The 19,996-nt window shown below is 39.2% G+C and overlaps 1 protein-coding gene across 2 annotated transcripts in view; it reads left to right on the top strand.

Annotated features, from left to right (window-relative positions):
• The window catches only part of trappc9 (trafficking protein particle complex subunit 9), a 211,984-nt gene that overhangs the window by 142,956 nt on the left and 49,032 nt on the right, over positions 1 to 19,996 (top strand). For both annotated transcript variants that reach the window (XM_053333925.1, XM_053333924.1), the window contains one exon: positions 3,123 to 3,213. In XM_053333925.1, coding sequence (XP_053189900.1) covers positions 3,123 to 3,213 — 91 coding nt within the window. The remainder of the gene's footprint in view (positions 1 to 3,122; positions 3,214 to 19,996) is intronic.

Raw genomic sequence — 19,996 nt, 5'->3', positions numbered from 1 at the left:
ACATCTGTGAAATAGCACTAAACACAAAGTACAACGTAAGCTGATGGAAACATCATTAGCTTAGCAGGAAGTCTTGGAGAAAGTGAAATTTTGATCTGATGATGGCACTAGATAAAACAAATCACCTAAGTCATTAAAATTGAGTCACTAGGAAATTCTGTAGCACATTTCCTGACAGTCCATTCATCACAAAGTCATTAGGATTCATCATCATCTGCAGAACTGAATGTTGTAGTTGTTATGTTTTGCTGTTACATTTCAACCTCGAACAAAGTGGTGGGTTCAAAGACAAGCGCCTCAAGCCACACCGCTAGCGTGGCTAACAAAAAGAAAAAAGCCTGCAGCTAATATCTCAGTCGATCCAGCCATCTATACCCATTCACCCTCTGCTGGACTGTAGTGGGCTGTAGCCTCAATTTATATTAATGGAGAGCTGGGGAAACACCTTGACAGATTGCGTGTTTATCACAGGGCTAACACACATACTGATAATCTTCTAGACTCATATTTGTATATTTTATAGTCTCATATTATCTTAACCCATCATGCTGCCCTAATTGTGCTGATGAATGACTGTTATATCAGTCTGTTTGTCCTGTGTGTAGTCTTATCATACAGTATATCCAGCGCTACTGTACAATCAAACAGCAGCTGCTCATTGTGCAGTGGGTCAGAAGATATCACGAACATCCCCATATTATGTAACTTGTGGGTTTCAAAGTGGACCGGTATGAGAGTCCACAGAGAATTGGAGCAGAAAGTCAGATACTCTACTACTGATCATTAAGCTGCTATAGTTTCCAGGCTGCACTGACGAAGACAAGCTGAAGTTGCTGAGTTCTTCTGTCGCACAACAATTTCGATTGAAGCCTCGAAGTAGAAATTCTACATGTTCATGCTTCCAGTGATCAAAGGCACAACACAACACCGCTGTTGTTTTGCTGTTTTTGCCATTGTTCATCAAAAAAAGATGCAGGTGCATGTAGTGACACTCGATTCATTATGAGTCATACTTTTGAGTTTGGAGATGATCCAGCAGGCACAGTGGGAGCACTTTTCAGCACAGTCTATTTTGTCTGTAGATGCATTCTCTCTCTCTCTCTCTGTCTCTCTGCATGCATACTGTACTCTCTCTCAAAGGTTAATAGACACAGGTTCGGTGCTCTGGGCGCCACTCATTTCATCCATTATTCCAAATGTCAGCTGTGTAAATGATCAGCGGTGTCCTTATCATCACATATTATCTGGATAATTGCTCTCTGACAGCCATATTTGTTTTGATGCAGCATTCAAATATTGAGAGCCTTCCCTGCGATCAGTTTAATGCCATCATTATTGTCAGGTTACAGAAACATGCTCCCTGCGCACCCTTGACATCTGAATGAATGTATAACACAAAAAACACGACGCAATTCATTTATATGGGGTTTTATTTCTCCCTTGTGTATATTGTGTTTATACTTAGTATTATGTAGCAGTTTAAACTTATAGTAACTGACTTCTCTCATATTTCTTTATTTCCAATTTCCCTAGTGATGTTTGCCTGGGTGTTATGCTTGCCTGCTTCTACTGATACTAATATGTAATGCCTTAATGACAGATGTGCTGGTATTTCTTGCTTAACTTTGCTGTTTTTTGTGTAATATGAGGAACATGCATCAATACATTCAGTACACGCTCCATAAGCAGCTTTCACATCTTTAACAATGTCTCACTTTCACACAAAGTCATTTTGGCCCCTCTAATCTTCTGCTTGGAAAAGTGTAAGCATTCATTTCCCCGAGAATAAAACTAAGGAGGTAAATGACCGCGATGATAGGAGTGGACTTAATTGGCTCGGCTGTAAGAAATTTAAGGAACGTGCCTCCTCCTCACAGCTGATGCTCGGTATTCATTTGAATTTTATTCTAAATATAACAAATCAGAAGAACATCTTTACAAGTCATTGCTATAATAAGTCTGGATTCAGTGCATCATCAGAATCTTCAGTCAGGGACACAAAAATGACACAAAGGATGACTCCAGTACAGGCCCATTAAAAGTGTCTCTGGTGCCAAGCTAATTATCCATTAAGGGGTCTGCTGAAAAGGGACCTGTCAGTGCTAAAAGCCTCACGGGCTATGGGTTTGGGTTAAAATGTCAAATAAGTTGCCCATTCCCCTGTGGTCAGCGGTATTTTCTAAGGGAAAAGTGATGTGATGGAAGAGATGGCACTTATGGCTTGAGATATTGTAGTACAGTGGTATGTTTACTGAGAAATAAAGGAAAAAGTAAAAATGAGAGAGGCAAATAAAGGATAGCCAGAAACTGTAAAAGCAGTTTAATTGAATGGCTAAGTGCTGAGAGGTGTTTGAGTATCATTAGATGTTAGAGTCACAGTTAAATACATGAAACTTCAATTAAAAAAGAAAAGTTAGATGTCTTAGCAGTAAAACTAATTCACCAAAGCCACCCTTAATTTGGTTTTGGCTACTAAATCCAACTTTTTCTAATGGTCTGGTACAACTACTTTCCCAAAGTGCAGGCATATAACACAGTCACGTAAGTCACCCCTAAGCAACAAGGTGTAAACAGAGGTTTCTAAAGTAAAAAGCAAAAAGAAGACGCACTCCGTTGCAGTGGGTGAGCGAGCCACTTTGTAGCTTGGCAACCGTCATAAAACATAAAAAAGAACAACAGTAAAAAGAGGTTAAAGCACTAAAAAGGAGTTAAGTTGTGTCAAAAGTGGCATGGGCACAAGAATGAAAGTATAGCTCTGTAACACGCTTCCATCAGGTCACCTTACCATAATATCAATTTCCACTTTTATGCAGATGACATGCTGATTTATCATAGCTGTGCAAACCATTTTCCGAAAATTGAATCCCTCCAAAACTGCCTTCACAACATCCTTAAGTGGATGTTTCAGAATTTTCTCCAGCTGAATCTTGATAAGACAGTCTCTCAGCCAGTGCAAATGTCTTATTATCAAATTCTCTAGATATGATCTCATTCTGTAGTTAGGGTTAGGGTTTTCTCCAACAAAATAGCTATTCTGTGCATATACAGCAAAGTTTCTCATGTTGATTCATGTTTGAAATGCACGTAACTTCTACATGTTGTTGTCCTTAATCCCAACCCACCCTTCGCTGCAGCGCCGTGGAGAAGCCAGCGTTGAAGGAGTCCTCAACCAACTGGTCCTGGAGCACCTACAGCTCGCTCCTTTGCAGTGGGGTGAGTCTTCTTTCAAAATCGGAACATACTAGGCATGGGCGTAACGGGTCATGTAGGTGGGGCAGAGGGGGGGGGTTTCTAGCTGCTACACAGACTCCATCTCCATGCAGTTGGTGTTTTGGAAGCGTACGTGATATTAACTGGTAGCCTATGAGGTTGCATTGCTGCATCACATTGCCTATGATACAATGAGGTGTCATTTTAATCACTTATGTAGCTTTTACTCATTTTTTATGCTTTTCTATGTAGTTTTTACCTGATAGAGGGTTTCAAAGCCATACCTAAAGAAAGAAATAGACCAGTCTCGTAAAAATAGAGTGGAGCTGTGTGACATCTACTCGTGCAGCAGCTCCAGTTGATTATAATGGGCTCTCTCTGCTACGGCCATGCTGTGACAGACAAGTGCGCCTCATCCGTGCCTGCCGTATTTTGTGAGCGCCAGCATGTGAGATTGAGTTGTGATCACACACTCATAGCACTGTCATGACTGAAAGTTTGTGAACTCCATTTGCACTTTCAACAAATTTAGAACCGTTCAGAACTTTCTAAATACGCAATGTCCTATTTAGAGTGCCGATTTGATTCCATCGACCTCCTGCTCCGGTTTCTATGAATCTCTTTGTCTGTCAATCACAGTTATCTGGGTGGTTACATAGCCACCCCTTTACCTGTCAGTTAGTGCAGAAACCTTCCAGAACTGGTCTCAAGCCATGTTTTTTATTTGCATTCATAATGGGCTACAGGCTATTTTGGAGAAGTGTAGACAGCAGCTTGGGAAATGTGTGAATCACCGGAGACGCGCAGAATTTGTAGGAGCGCTCTTCGGTCGCACCATCTGTGATCATCCTCTGAAATCACTTTTGATTTACTGCGGGTGTTTGTTTTTTGAGATTTCCCGGCCTCTCTTTGGGAACTGCCAGCATTTTGATTAGTCAGCTGGGGCTGTCCTGCTTTCGCAAAGAGAAAGCAATCTGCGAAATGAAGCGACACGGCAGATCAGGCATGGAAATGTAAGAATCTGTTGAGACAGAAATATGAGGGGCGGGGATGGGATTAAGAGGAGAGGGATCAAGAGAAAATACTCAACTGGCTTCATTGTTCTCCAGATATTTTGGCATTTGACACGCACCTCCGTTAGAAGAAGACATTCTAGAGGATAAAGCTGTGAGAGCTTTATTTTTCATGAAATAAACGTCAGCCAGGGTTTTTTCATCATTGGTTGTCTTGATTTCTGTAAAGGTGGTCTTACAGTACTAGCATAGGCCTTGCAAGCCTTGCTGATTATAAGCCAGATAATTTGCCTCAGCCCATTAGGATGCCTTCATCAGGGTTGCCAAGACTATCACAAGCTCAATTACGGGTATAGTTCAAGCATTTCCCCTGTGTCTAAAATCGTTAGTCCAATTGGAAGCTTTATATGCCTCTTTGTCTCTTTCAGCCTGACACTTACAGACGCTGTAAATGAATACGTCAAAAATGCCGATTGTAGTTGTGTTTATTTGCTGTGAGTTTTTTTTTTTTTTTATGGCCCAAGCTCAAAGTTCTGTTTGCTCATCTTTATCCATGTAATAGTTTTCTCTTCCATTAGTTTGTAGAAAGCGTTTCAACTCCTCCAGGAGGAAATAGATTATATGTCCAAAATAGTTCAATTTAACTTTTGAACTCTTAAGTAAAAATACATTTCTGTTATTTGCCCAAAGCACATTAGTGAACACTGCCACAGCTGTGCTGCTCCACTCTCATCAATTTAGGATAATTGCAAAAATTCAATCAGTCATGCCAACTTTAATTATGTCATATGCAATATCGTAAAGCTTTTTTCCACTTGTCTTCATCTTGAGCTTTAAAGAAGTTTGAGAAGGTTGTCTACTTAATTGTAATTTTCTTATGCATAAGAAATGATAAATGCAGAATTCATTATAGTTCACTAAATTGCTGATGTGTAAAAGGCTGTAGATGCTGTTACTGTGTTAATGCTGTAAATGCTATTTGGAAATCAAAGTGTTTTGTTCATTAAAACATGCAAAACATTTTTAGTAGATCGTCTGGAGGTGGAGTCAGTACCCCCATCAGTGCCACCCGTGACAGCAGCACCAGCTCTGCATCACCACATGTTCCCATCAACAAGGCGGAAAGAGAATCATTTCTGTCACAATATTTTGAGCAGCGAGCAGCGTGCCTGCAAGTTAACCCACCCAAACTACTCCACTATTAATTGTGTAGTGTGGCGTGAACATGCATGCAGATGAATTATTGACAGGAATCTTTTCCCCCTCGCTGTCTGTGTTCAGTTTAATATCACACATGGTTTGAAAGTGGTTGAACATGGCTTCCCTTCACGATTAATGAAGTACTCATCTATCTATAACCAGGACTCTCTGTGTGTAGCTGGGTACATGATGCTTTTTTGTGACCATGTAGTTTAATCAAATTTAAAGGGGTTAAAATGTGAAAAGAGACCTATGAATAACTTGCACACATTCCTTTTTATGGACCCATCATAAAATTTCTGCTTTTATTCCATTGTGAGAGAATATATTAGAGGATTGTGGCAAGAATGTCTAAGTGGTGTAACCATAGAAACTTTGTACCAAATAATTCAACACTAAATTCTCAATAAAACACCATATCAACTAGTTTGGCATGATCTTACGTGATTATAAGTTTTTATATTAAATAAAGCTAATGGAATACAATTGTTCCAAATATTACATTTAATTTGGGAAATCATGTAAATAAGGAACATTTACATTTTTTTAAAATGAAGTAATTATTGTATAAGTGCACTTAAATACACTGTAGGTGGATGAAATATTTAATATTTATCATTATTTTGTGGTTACACCATTTGACATTTTCAGGAGCATTCAGTCTTACTTTTTTGTAAAACATTGGTGCAAATGTCATTCGTCATTTCAAAAGACATAAAACCAACAAAATACAAAATGTACATTTTTAACAAACTTGACGCGTCTTTTAAGAATTTTTTAAAGATATTTTTTGAATTGCTCATCTTGCCAACCCTTAGTTATCACTGACCCATGGGTATATATTTGTATGCAGAGCTCAGTCTGATAGGGTTGTTTTTGTATGGTCTTGTATACTTTACGCTCATCCACTAGTAACTATGTCCACTCGTATGATTGAATGTGTTGATGGTTTCTAAGCTTAATCCACTAGATCCTTCAGCAGCACTTCACAGTCCACATCCAGCTGCCAAGTAAAGAGTGCGTTTCTTGAGGATCGTCATTCTGTGCCTCTCTTTCAGCATCGCCACTTTTCTACCGGTCCTCATTTAAAGGAAATTGTAATCGCTTCCAGCTCTGCTCTCAATCAGGGTACTTGAGCACAGGATGTCCTCCTTGACTTGCAGTGTACAAGCATAATATGTAACACAACCTAAACAGGATGAGAACATTTATAACTGAACTTGACCTTTTTTTTACTATGAATGTCAGTTATATCAAACCCGAGTATGTCAATGAAATAAAACTCCAATATTTAGCAAAATAGGACAGGATACAGCTTACTTATACTTCTAAGTACTGTGAGAAGAGTTCATTTGAGTGATCCAGGGCAAGTTGCTGGTCTGAGCTTTGCAAGCAAGAAAGAAAATTACCTATTTAAAAGGAAAATATTATTCAAAGCCTACAAAAGGGGCTTCACAGTTCATCTGTTATTTTTTGTTATTAATCATAAATCTACTTCTCCTAAAATCCAGAGCACTATGGTGGGTGTAGTGAATTAATAGCATAATAAAATATTCAAAAACTCAACATCACTCTTTATTTATAGGCAGTGTGGTTCAGTCTGAGGTTATAAGAACCAGACTCTGACATCAGCGTTTGAGCTCAGCCGCTTGTGTGGCACGAGAAACTCGATGCCTCCATGCGATTCGCTACCATAGAAACCTATGAATATTTCATCATATAGTACAGGTTCCAGTAAATGGGGAACATGGAAAGTGCCAGAATCAGTTTTATGGCTTTGTGTTTGTTTACACGCTCATTATTATTATTGAACGGGGAGCAAACCGGGGCCATTATCATTCTACTTCTGGGCAGAATCAGTCTCCACAGTGGCATCAGCTAAGTCGCAATATCACCCAATCATACATGATGAAATCCGTTTCACAATTAAAAATGAATAATGCAAGGGTGTCTTTTTTTTTTTTCTAAATTACTGACGCATCCTTTTGTGACTGCTGAATTTCATTCATTTCTGAGGTTCAGAGAACGTTTGTAATTCACACAGTGGGCAAGAAATTAGAGGATTACTTTTATGTGTATGTGGTAAGCTTGTTTAGAGGGGGAAAACAACTGGAAACAAATTGCACAATAAACACAAACATAGAGGGGAGGGATTCATTTTCATTTTCTCTTTGTAGTACTTTTTCTCCTTAAATATATGGAAAGCTTGAGCATGATTTTCTGCCTGTGTTTGTTTGATTTCTACTACAATTCTTCAGAAAGCCTGCAGTTATGCAACGTCAACTGTGACTTCAGTATACTGAGCACACTTACATATAATCATAATGGACAGGTTTTATAGACCAGAAAAGAAAACAAACTCGCCTAAAATAAATACTGCAATTGGCATTAATATACATTTGGATTGATATGTCCCTCAAATTGACTGTGAGTACTAATTTCAAAAGGTTTTCTATAATGTTCTGTCATTGTGTCACAGATCCTGAAAGAGAAGTCCACTAAACTACATACATTGACCGTAGATTTCATAGCTCTGTTGAAAAGGGTAGACAGTTTTACAAACAGTCTAAATGTCAGCAGAGCAGCCTTGGAGATTCTTAGCTATTGTTTTTCAGAAGGTTACTGCCTGACTGGTTTAATCATCTGTGACAACATTCTATTGCACTCCCAGAAACTATACAGTACCTTTTGCTATTTACTGGTCACTGCTGCATTAGAACCCTAACCTGTCCATCATCTAACTAAACATTGCTCCACAGTGCCACTAGTGTTCAAAAACTCCACATTAGACCTTTTAATATGAGAAATCATGACATTTTTAAAAGAATACATGTTAATATTTACGATTTAATATTGGAATAAATCACTTCACAGCCTACCATCTGTCTGGCTTTGTCCCTTTATCTGTAAATTAATGTTTCAAATGATTCCTTGAGATAAACTGGTCAAATTGAAATGGCTTTTATTTGATCATTATTTAATATAGATGAGCCTTAAGATACATTATCTCATTATACAAGAGGGGCATCAATTTATAACATTGACGTATAGCAGAGTGAGAAATAACCTGAGAGTTTGTTATATTGGTGAAACTTGTTTTGAATATGACGCTTGAATGCCTGATAGGATGAAAGAGTTTCCAAATTAGTCTTGTGAATCATTATAAACTCAGCATGTGGTACAAAAAAAATGCAATTTTTCCAAGTCCACAACTGATGAAAAAATGTTTCATTCCAGCCTGAGAGATATTGCCATCGCTCTTTCAAATGCCCATATGAGCATAAGCCTGTTGGTGGAAGATTCCCACTTACCTCCACAGTGGTTATAATGCCAGAACAGGTGGTATCATTTGTTTTTTTGCAGCCTGGCATTATGTAAATAGCCCCATTGATTATAGCTCCTCAGCTGTCAATTTGATTAAAGGCAAAGTGGTGCGCCTCGTGATAGGAGTCGCTATGTCAACTTAATGGAGTGTTGCTAAATAAACAGTCACCTGGCCAATCAGACCTGAGCGCTCTTTGGAGTTGACACCATCATAGCAGGCTATGATGCTGTGCTAAAGAAGAGCACGAGGGCTGTGTCAAACAACATGAGATTTAAACAGGGCGACTTTTTAAATGGTCCTCTTAGGGGAAAATTGACTTATTGTAACATCAAACATTAACAGTGTACTACAAGTAGATTTGACTGTGAGTAAGAACAAAGTAATAGGTTGCGTACTCATAATATTTATATATAGATATATATATATATATATATATATAAAAAATGTAATTCCAGAAAGTGAAGTCAAAGTCAAAAATTAATGTAATATTTAAATGTCTGTTTAGCTTTCCTGACAAGTGAGTTGTTTTTTTAAATAATTGTTAGTTAATCAGTGAAAGAGTGATACTAAGTACTTGTCATGAACTGAATTAGTTAGAAGTCAAATTCAAGTCATTATGGACAGGCTTTGATTTTCAGTATTGTCTCCCTGTTGAGTGCTGTAACCAAGCAGTGAGATGGAAAATAGCAAGCCCGAATGCGGACTTTGCACCCATTCCCCACCCTCCACCCCCCTCTCCCACCATCAGTCTGCCACCAGGAACCCATCTCAATGGAATACAAATTCACCCATGACTGGAAAGACAAATGTTTAGCCTAGGAGAGAGATGGAAAAGAAAAGGGTGGGGGCCTTGCTGTAAAAGGCTGAGAGATAATTTAATAAGACAGTGCTTCTGAACCGGCTCACACCGTTACCCCCCACCCACCCCCCCACTCCTACCCAGCACACACAGATGGACATTTGGAGCAGTCACAGGCAGTGGCTTTTTCAATACACACAGGGGATGCCTCATGGAATAATATGCCTTTAAGCTTTTGTCAGGTGCCCAATTGCCATGGGTGTTTGCAGGCTTGACAAATTGCGCTGCCAAACCCGCCTAACGCCGAAGTCCTGTTGTAGTGATGATGATTAGAGCTGCTGACCTGAGAGAACCAATGGGAATGAATATACGCATGGTTGAAATGAAAGAGAAGTGTTTCGACCGCACCTGTAGCTGGTAATATGTCACATCTGTGGGCACGCAACAACTCCAAGCCCTTCTGCAGTTATCTGCACCGCAGTGATAGGTCCTTTGGGAGAAGGTAGTAAGCCTACAGTCTAATGTAGAATGACATCAGCCCAGTCTGCAACCAAGTCTCCAAATAAAGGCAAATTCATCCATGGACTTTGTGCCCAACCATGTTTTATCACAGATTTGCTTAGCCGACAACAAATTGTGACAATAGAGTGACAATCTGCTCAGTGTGTCCCACCTATCGTGCTATGTCCACTTGGGGAGCCTCCAGATGGATGGATGGACTATTCAATTTGGCAGTTTTTTCATGTTTCACTCATAACATGCATTTAGTTACCTCCTTTACCATTAGCAAAAGGTTAGAGAACATATAGCTAATTAGTAATTGAGCATGCATCAACCACCAAGCTCTTCTGCAGTTATCTGCACTGCAGTGATAGGACCTTTGGGAGAGGATAGTAAGCCTACAGTCTAATTTAGGATGACATCAGCCCAGCCTGCAACCAAGTCTCCAAAGAAAGGCAAATTCATATTACAAATGTGCTTAGTTAACACTAAATTTGATCCCCATGACAGAGTGAAGACCTGTTCAATCTGCTACCATTGCAAAAGGTTTCAGAACATATACCTAATGGATAGGTGGTGTTATGACATGAATGCCTGCTCCAATCTGGATTTTTGTACATGTTTAGTGGTCTATGTAGGCCTCAGCGAGCAAGAAAACGGTTAATAAAGAGTCAGGGGCAGAAGCTTGTATGTTTCCATTACCACCCCACACCCTACCTCACACCCACTTATTGAAGTACAGATAGTCTTAAATTTGCGGCCAGTGCTGCCCATTTAGCTGACTGATGGGTCCAAGGAGGAGCACTGGGTAGGCAGAAGCTGATTTATCTGCTTGTTTTTCAGCTCTGTCGCCCAGGCTCTGTCAGTCAGCCATCCTAAAGGTCTCCTATTGAAGGCAGTAGAAAGCGAGAGCGAGATAGGAAAACGTCATACTGTACACCTTACCAGCAGGCTCATTCAGTCTCCAGGGCCAGTGCATGTGATTTAAAGGTGCGGTGCTGACTCAGATGGGCTAAGATGGGTGTGTGGACAGAGGCACTTTCTCTAACGGGTGATAAGTAGGTAATGATGAGGTAGCATGGCCCGTAAAACCCAGAGTATCAGAAACAATTCCCCTTCTCAGGTAGTCTATGGAGATGATCGGCATTGTTTTTCAGCCAGCTAATTAACTCATTATGAATGTGATTTCTACACATTGTGCCATGCAGTATTATCATAACACAGGACCTATTAACAAAGCGTTAGCTTTAATTTGAAAGTGAGAGCAAAGAGTACAGCAAACCATTCTATGATTGCCTATCTAGCTTCCTTTTCTCTCTCTCTCTCTCTCTCTCTCTGTCTCTCTGGCCCTGTGTGGATCTAGAGTTAGCACATTTAACAGGCTTGGAGCGTCTGTTTATGGGGCATTTATCATGGCTACAGAACAATTCAGGCTGTCAGTGCGTCAGTTTGTGTGAGCTGTGGAAATAAATCAAAACTCCTCCGGCCTGCCATAGATAGCACACCACACCCTTGCCCATTCATTTAGGCTGGTGGGATGGGAGAAGGAAGAAAAGAAAGGAAACCCAAATAAAGAGAGGTAGCTGCAGTTGCAGACAGTGCACAACTGCAAAAGTAGTACAGTAGAGATGATATTTTTCAGAGATCTTTGTACCAATGATGAATTAGCAAAAAAGCTTTTGGCTTTGTTGTGAATCTAATGTAAACCTCCTTAATTTGCCTACTTCTATGTAGTCTATCCAGTGTGTTTTACTGTTACTTTGTTTACACCAAGAACAACTGCTTTTCCCCCTGAATTTTCTGAATGTTTTTTTAGCTCAAACTTGTTTCTCCCTCTCTGCTTTCTATCAAATAAAACCACCACCTTCATTGATTTCTTTAGAGGAAACAAGAGAATCCCCAACGGCTGCCTTTTCATCCCTGAAAGACAGATTACCTGACATTTCTAAATGCAACCAAGTCCAGCCTCTGGTGTCACTGCGAGAAAGTCAAGAATGCTTTGCCACACTATTTGGAGTGCTACTAAAAGATGGAACATTGTGACACAGCTGTTTCACCTGCTGGAGTACAGGGAAACATGCATTGCTATCTTATTACATGTGGCTCTCCACCGTTAGTCCTCAACTGTGGGAAACACAAACAGATCAGTAATGGACGTGTTGCTGAAGCTCCATGTGTTTTAGCAAGATATGATCTACACTAAAATAACCATTATGGTTTAAATTTGATTTCTTGTTTATATTAAATGAAAGGGAAAAGCTTGTTTTTAAGTGCTTATTATTTCTTAAGCCTATAATGCGCTAAGCACCTTTAACAGCTGATATACAGTACAGTTTATCTTACAGTTAATAGCATATTTTCATCTTTTAGCTGCTCCTCTATTTAACAAGTAATCCTGTTATAATCTAAGAGCTTGCAAATTACCATAGCTTTAAGTACAAAAACTTCTACTTTAGTTAGCTGTTTTTAAGACTAAACATTATTGGCAACACAAACAGTTGATATAACACAACAGCTTTATCAGCAAAAGGGGGTAATGGACTGAAAATGTCAGGCTAACTAAATATAATGAGGTACATAGGTAGTCACTGTACTGGCCACGTTGGTATTGATTTTACAAAACTTTGTCACATTGCTCAAACTGTTAAAAGCTATTGCACCTCTGGCTTTGCATTCATCCTTTTTGCCTACAAACAAAAACCAACCTGTTAAACTGCACAATCACCCTTGCTTTATTTCTGTTGCTATAGTGTACCCAAAAACCATAGCAGACATCAAAGGCTTAATTTGGCATATAACACCTTTTAAATCCCTACTGAATTATATTCTAAAGCTGAAATTATTGCAGATATTACAGTGGCTTTAAAATAGCTTGAAGTCAATAGGCGTTGTCAGGACAATGTATAGACAGTGTAAGTATGCTATCCATGTAAAGTATACTAAGGTCAAGGGTAATTGCGCCTGTTGTCTGGCCATGCATGGACCCAATCTAATTTACATTGGCTGGTGGATTTGTAAAAGGGCTTACCTGCTTACACCAAGGCAGCCTACTCTAGTCTTCTTTTCATTCAGTTAATTTGGTGAGCTCAGCTTTTCAGCTCTGTTAAGGACTAGCAATAGGCATTATCGTCAGATTGCATTAAATTCCCATCCTTAATTAAGAGGCAAAACGTTTAGGTCTTTGGCATCAAAGGGTGATTGGTTGGCTGTTGCTTGGTGGGTTGAGCAACATGCTGGTAATAGCAACATGCCGGCCAAATTGGCATGGTGTTAACTGGTTATAGCTGGATAATAATGCTGTTAATGGGTGACATTGTAGACAAAGTAAATATAACATGCTACAGAGGCTTGTGTTGAGTGTATGAGTGTAGGTAAACAGGATGGTGGTTCTAGGACACTGGAACAAATAGTCAAACCTCCTCTGTGCTGTGGACACTAAATGAAACACCAATTATTGAGAGAGTGCCCTGTTAGATGACCCTATAGACTTGCATGCACTCTTATAAATTCTAATGAATTGCTCAGTAGAACAATCCATGAACATTACGGCCAAGATACAATTCATAAAGTCTACTATTACAGAGGTACAACAAAGAAATCTTCAACAAAGAAAAAAATATGAAACAAGTAAAATCATAAGTAAAAAAAAAAAAAAAGTAAAAAACATACTTTGTCATCCAGTTGATTGAAATAAAATCTAAAGCTTGCGGTAAAATCACACATGGTAAATTGTGGAGCAGTATGAAATGGAAAGCTCAGTCTTAAAACACAACTTCGGGGGCAGTTTGAGCAGTGATTTATAAGCCATCAGCTGCCCAACAAAAAGTAACTGCTAATGAACAGTCATTTCAGCAAATCAATTCCTTATATGTAAAGGACTGCCATTGCAGCAAGCATGACAATTTTTATTGGCAGTGCACATCAGTAGGCTTGATGTATTTCTCAGTTTTTTATTACAAAGTGATGAGCTGTTTAGAAGTAATCAGGTCTGTAACACCCATGACCCAAGGCCTGGTCCTTTGTGACATAGGTTATCCCGTAGGACTCAGGCTTACCACTTATTGAGGGAGCTAGTCTACAAGCATTTGCTTCAGGTTTGAGTCATAATCCCTGGAGATCTGCAGAGCCTGCCAGTCTGTTTGATGATGGTGAGACATGACATAGCCCTTCAGCAAGAGAAGTCACTCCACTGCACTCTTCTGTCTCTATTGATCCTCCTCAATGATGTTCTGGTGCCATAGACTCGTAATCAAATCTTTTTCCACGTGTGTGGAGCAGGCCCTTGTTTTGTTTGTAGAATGTTTCTTACGGTGTGTGGATGCCAGCAAATCTGTTTATGTCTCCCACAATGTAATCGGGGAAGAGAAGTATAGAAACTTTTGTGTTTGTTTCTTCATTTGGCCATCCATCATGTGCAATCTATAAGACATAGCTGATTGGGTTATGGAAAAACGGGTGGATGAGGTTTCACAATAGTGTGTCAAAACAATCTCAAAATTGAACTGTTCTACTCAAGGAGGGTGCTGCAGTTCCACGTCAGAATAAGTAAAGATCATTGTGTATGATTTGCCCCGAGGAATCTCATCATTCACTTTTTATGATGTTTATGTATAATCAGATATTCTCACATGAAATCACTGCATTATTACTTAGATTTGCTTTGCCGGTCATTGTACTTAGGTCCCATCGCTGTCTACCCGTACTCCTTTCTGACATGCTATCTGTCTTTTTCTGTGCGCCTGCTAAGAAGATGTAGCAGGTAATCCATCATGTTTGACTGTGGTGCATCAGATGTTGGCCAGCTAGGGATTCTCGGGCAAACAGCAGCCCGCTGACAGGTCTGTGTCAACCCTGTGGGTAACTGACACTTTTTAGTATTCAATGGACTGATCTTGCTCACACAACTGACAGGTTTCTGGCCCTGACACATACCAGCCACCGCTGTAGCAGGACACCTACTGAGAACCACTGAGCGTATACTGTTACCCTGTCATCCCCCTCTGCCCTGGAATACCAAGTTTACCTTCTAGAGCAAAGAGTTTTTGCGCAGGGCTTGCCACAAGAATAATATATGACTAGGTGACAGTGGATTATGAGGAGACATCAAGGGCCTTAGAGCACCATTGCAGCATCCTAGTGTGCCAAAAAGCACATAAGATGCATTTTGGGAAACACTTGATGAGAATACATTGTCACATTATCTTTTTCACTCCCTTTATTTGCACTTGCTGGCTCACACTCTCTTTCTCTCATGCACACCCATGCACACAGACAAACAGAGTAATTTGACACTGAGTTTAAAAACTGGCATTATTGTCTCTCATGATGGTACTAGTAATGAACGGGGTCAGATAGAGTTGCTTGGACCCTCATTGTTAAAAGATAAAAGCTTGATAGTACAAGGGATCAATTGAAATGGTGCTGGTAGACAACATAATTAGTCATTCTGAATGATTATCATGACTGTTGCCTTTCCTCATAACACTGACTGCTATCATTAATTATTGGCCTAATTGTCACTCATTAGCAGCTTTCATAGCTGTCAGCAATGGCACATCACCAGACTTGCAATAGAATATGAATAAAGTTTAAATGTCCCCGTAGGAAGCAACCAAATTAATACAGTCAAACAGCTAAACAACATAACGTTAAATTCAAATTGAACTGACCCCATTAAAAAACAAGTGACCAAGCAGAAAATCCCAACTGCTGTGTGATCCAATGTGATTGAATCATAAGCCTTCAATTATGCCTTCATCAGGGAGAATATCAATGGGTGGTAAGTCTTGGTTTTGCGTTATTTTGGTTTTTAAATGAGCATTTGTTAGCATGGGTTGATTCAGTATACAATAGGTCATAGTGGTTACTTTGTTAAAATAATGCACCATTCACCCTGAACAGTGTTGAAATTAAAATCTATTTTATTATTGATGCATTTCTGTTTAGTTTGCAGTGGAACAAAACAAAAAAGTTTTATTTTACATATTTATTCTACAAAGACTAAAATAGTGTGGACAAAATGATTGGTACCCTTTCGAAGTCGTAAGAAATAACTGATTTGTAGTGGTACGTTAAATAGACTATTGTGTTTTAATTAGTATCACAGATGTTTTCAATCTCGCAATCACTTATGCAGCCATTTTTAAAGGAGAGAATTAGTCACACTGCTGTTTTGTGCCACTGTGTTCATCATATTGAAGAGGAAGACTAGAGAGTGGTCTGAAGACATTCGAGAAAAGGTAATAGCCAACCATGATCAACGTAAAGGATATAAGACCATCTCCAAAGAGCTTGATATTCCCGTGAACACTGCTGCCAATATTATTAAGGCGTTTAAGGTTTGTGGAACTGTAGCCAACATGGTTGCTAAAGGAAAATTGGCCTGAGATTGAACAGAGGGATTCCTGGAATGACCGTGAAAGAACCAAGGAACACTTCAATATAGATCCAAGGTCATCTTCAAGTTCAACTGATAAGAGTTTCCTCACTGAATGTCACAGCTCCATAGTAGAAAACCCAGGAAGACTCCACTTCAAAGAGGGAGACATACAAAAGCCACAGTCTAGCAGAATGTGCTTTGGACAAATGAAGCAAAATTTGAGTTTTTTGGTATATCACACCAACCCTATATTTACAGAAGAAAAATTAAGCCTTCTATGTGAAGAACACACCTTGTTTACCATGAAACATGGAGGGTTCTCAGTGATATTTTGGGCTTGCTTTGCTGCCTCAGGTACTGGGTGCTTTGAATCTGTGCACGGCACAATGAAATCAGAAGACTGTCAAGGCATTTTGGTATGAAACATACAGCCCAGTTTCAGTAAGCTGTGTCTTAGTTGCAGGTCATGGGTCTTTCAGCAGGATAATGACCTCAAATATACATCAAAAAGCACTCAAGAGTGGATGAGAAGAAAATGTTGGACCATTCTTAAGTAGCATGCCATGAGATCTGATCTGAATCCCACTGAACATTTGTGGAAAGAGCTGAAAGTTGCAGTAGGGAGACGGCACCCATCAAACCTGAGAAAACTGCTCCAGTTTTCTCAAGAAGAGTGGGCCAAACTACCAGTGGAGAAATGTAGAAACCTTATTCAAAGTTGAGTGCTTGACTACAGTTATTGCCTCCAAAGGCTGTGCTACAAAATATTAAGTTAAGAGTACCAACACTTTTGGCCATTATGTTAAGTTGTAAATCAAAAGCAACAGTTCAGATATATTCAATGTGAAATCAGAGATACTGATCAAATTGTATGTGGTTACTTTGGAGTACTATTATCAGTCATTTGCACAGTGATAATCTCAAATGCATGATGAGGAACTATTTTAGTAATATTTACACTAGTTTAAGCCACCCATGATTTAGCTTCACCAAAACCATTTTTCTAGATGCTGTGTCACACCATACTCAAAACAGTGGCCACTGATCCATTACATGGCCTTACGCTGAATATGAGGGAGCACAGACTGGAAGGGGTAATTAAGATGAAGTCTCTGGACAGTCGCAGAGCTAGGAGAAATAATTGGTTTGTAGGCCTGGATGAATCGATTGGCAGTACTCATATCTAGCGCTTGCTATAGACACACATGGGAGCACCTATCCCCTTACCACCCCATTATGGAGTCGCAGTTGAATGGAATGGCGCTGTGTATTGACAGAATTGTGCAGATTTTCTTGTAATGGGACTCACAGATGGAGATGGGCAAATGATGTTAAGATGAGTACACAAACACAGTTTTTGCTTTCATTATTGTCAAAGACAAGAGGCTTTGGATTAGCATCATTTTAAAGATGAAACCCTGCATGCTTAGTTAGGTAGACTCTATTATGTGACCATCAGACCAGAGTAAACTGAATGAATTTGGAACATTGGTCATGCAAAAACGAATATGTCACCAGCAGATACATTGATGATAGGTGTAGTAGTTAGAGGTTTGAGCACTACACAGAATGTTATTTCTCTGTCCATGACCTTTTAGGACAGTCTGACCACACACACTCACATACACACACCCATAACATTCACGTTCTTAGTGGCTGATTCACTTTTTGTCTTCCTTTTATTAAACAGGGATGGCCTTTTGTTCTTCTCTTTTGTCTGGACCTGTCATTGTTCTGCCCACCTGGTATTTAAAGACAATCATGGCGCAGCTAGTAATTAGCTCATGGGATCTGCAGTTGCTTGACTATTTCTAATGTGGGCTTTGTCTGCAGACATAACACCACAGTCCTAAATTTCAGGTTTGACGTCTGACCATCTTTTGGCTGAATTACAGTAATCTTTACTCTTGTTGGCTTTTTACTTGCAAAGTCTTTTGTTGCACTTAGGAGGAGGTCCATATCAAGAGTTTCGAAGGCAAGGTCACAGATGTTGACTCAAGCTTTGTAACAGCACTGCGCAGAGGCTCCCATATGCAAATGATTATTGATTTCTGAATGAATGGACATTTACTGTTATTTCTGGCATAAAAAAATATATTTTTTGGCCTGGCGTTGATTCTCGTTCCCTTTAAAATCATAGGGGAAACACTGCAATCTTTCGCAACAACTTGTAACTGGTTTCTGGTGTTTTAATGTTATTGAGATTAGACAGCAGAGGAGGACTTATATTTATTCTGCTGAATCACACAGGAACATTTTTAATGTCTTAGAATTTCAGGCAACATTTTCAGCTAGATTGCCTGGGTCATTCTGTGTCATGACAGAATCACTGTCTCCGATTTTGTTCAGTCTATTTGGGTCCCAAAACTAAAAACATTTTTGTTCAATCCCAATGTTTTAATGTGTTTTTAGTTCTTGATATTTCTTTCATTTTATAGAATTAATAAGACTATATTTACAGAAATCACTCTTGTTTAGTTTTATTTTGCACTTTTTTCCAAATCTAGGGCTTTATAGAAAATCGATAGGCATGCAATACAAACTTTTAATGGGTTGGTCATACTGAAAACTTCAAAGTTTAGCAAGTCTAAGAACAATACTTTTGAAGATATTAATGCCCAAACATGGCTTCCCAGATAAGGCTTTTTTGAGGGTGTCAAAATTAAAAATATCAATGACCAAAATAACATAAAACTGTTGGAATTGGCCTTGGTTTTGGGACCAATTCTTGATATAGACAATGTTTGACCAAATCTGAGACTGTGCTGCGTCAACCTTATCTGATTTGACACGGAATGACCCACCTGTGTTCCTACCAATCCCTCAGGCTTTTTTGGTTGCTTTCTCATTTCAAAAAATATATAAAAGTGACTCACCCCCCAAAAACCTTTGAGCTCTAACACTGTCAGCTGCAATACCAATGTCGGATAAACTGTATTCTTCTGAGACACCAGCAATGGTGGCATGGCCAAAATGAGAATGATGTTTGGTGTTTTGAGTTAACCTTGAGTCTTCCTTGTACTCCCTGATTGGTTCCCCCTGCTTTACAACATAAACTACACTATCTGTCTTTTGCAAGTGATCTCAGTAATTGCAATGTCTGTTTCCTCCATTATTAGAAAGGAAAGCAAATTAGAAGCCCACATTTGTCTAACGAGCACACATTGTCCACTTGGGAAAAACAGTGATGCAAGAAGAGAGAAATTTTTATGTAGAAGAATTGATTTTTATCTCAGCTGCATTACCTCCAGTGCTCTTCTACAATATGGGCTTAAGTCATGAGAAGAAAATAGTGCAATTTTGTGCCAAATTCCAGCAGAATAGCAGAAACCATTTTAATAGAAATCATTGTGGTGCATGTGACATTATGATTCAGTGTCATTACTAGCAAAATGTCATCATTAGCAAAAAAATCCAATAAAAATACTTTACTGGTTTAAATTGTGAGCACTACATACAGCATGTCACTGGAACATTATGAAATAGTGACTCATGTAACTAAGCAAAGCTAAAATTATCAATAGCAGTCAGACTCATTACTTTTGTGTCTGTTTCTTTTTGTCAGTGGT

Source organism: Scomber japonicus, chromosome 15 (assembly GCF_027409825.1).
Source record: "Scomber japonicus isolate fScoJap1 chromosome 15, fScoJap1.pri, whole genome shotgun sequence".
Classification (NCBI taxonomy): domain Eukaryota; kingdom Metazoa; phylum Chordata; class Actinopteri; order Scombriformes; family Scombridae; genus Scomber; species Scomber japonicus.
Note: the sequence above shows the minus strand (reverse complement) of the source record. Positions and strands in the feature narration are given on the sequence as shown.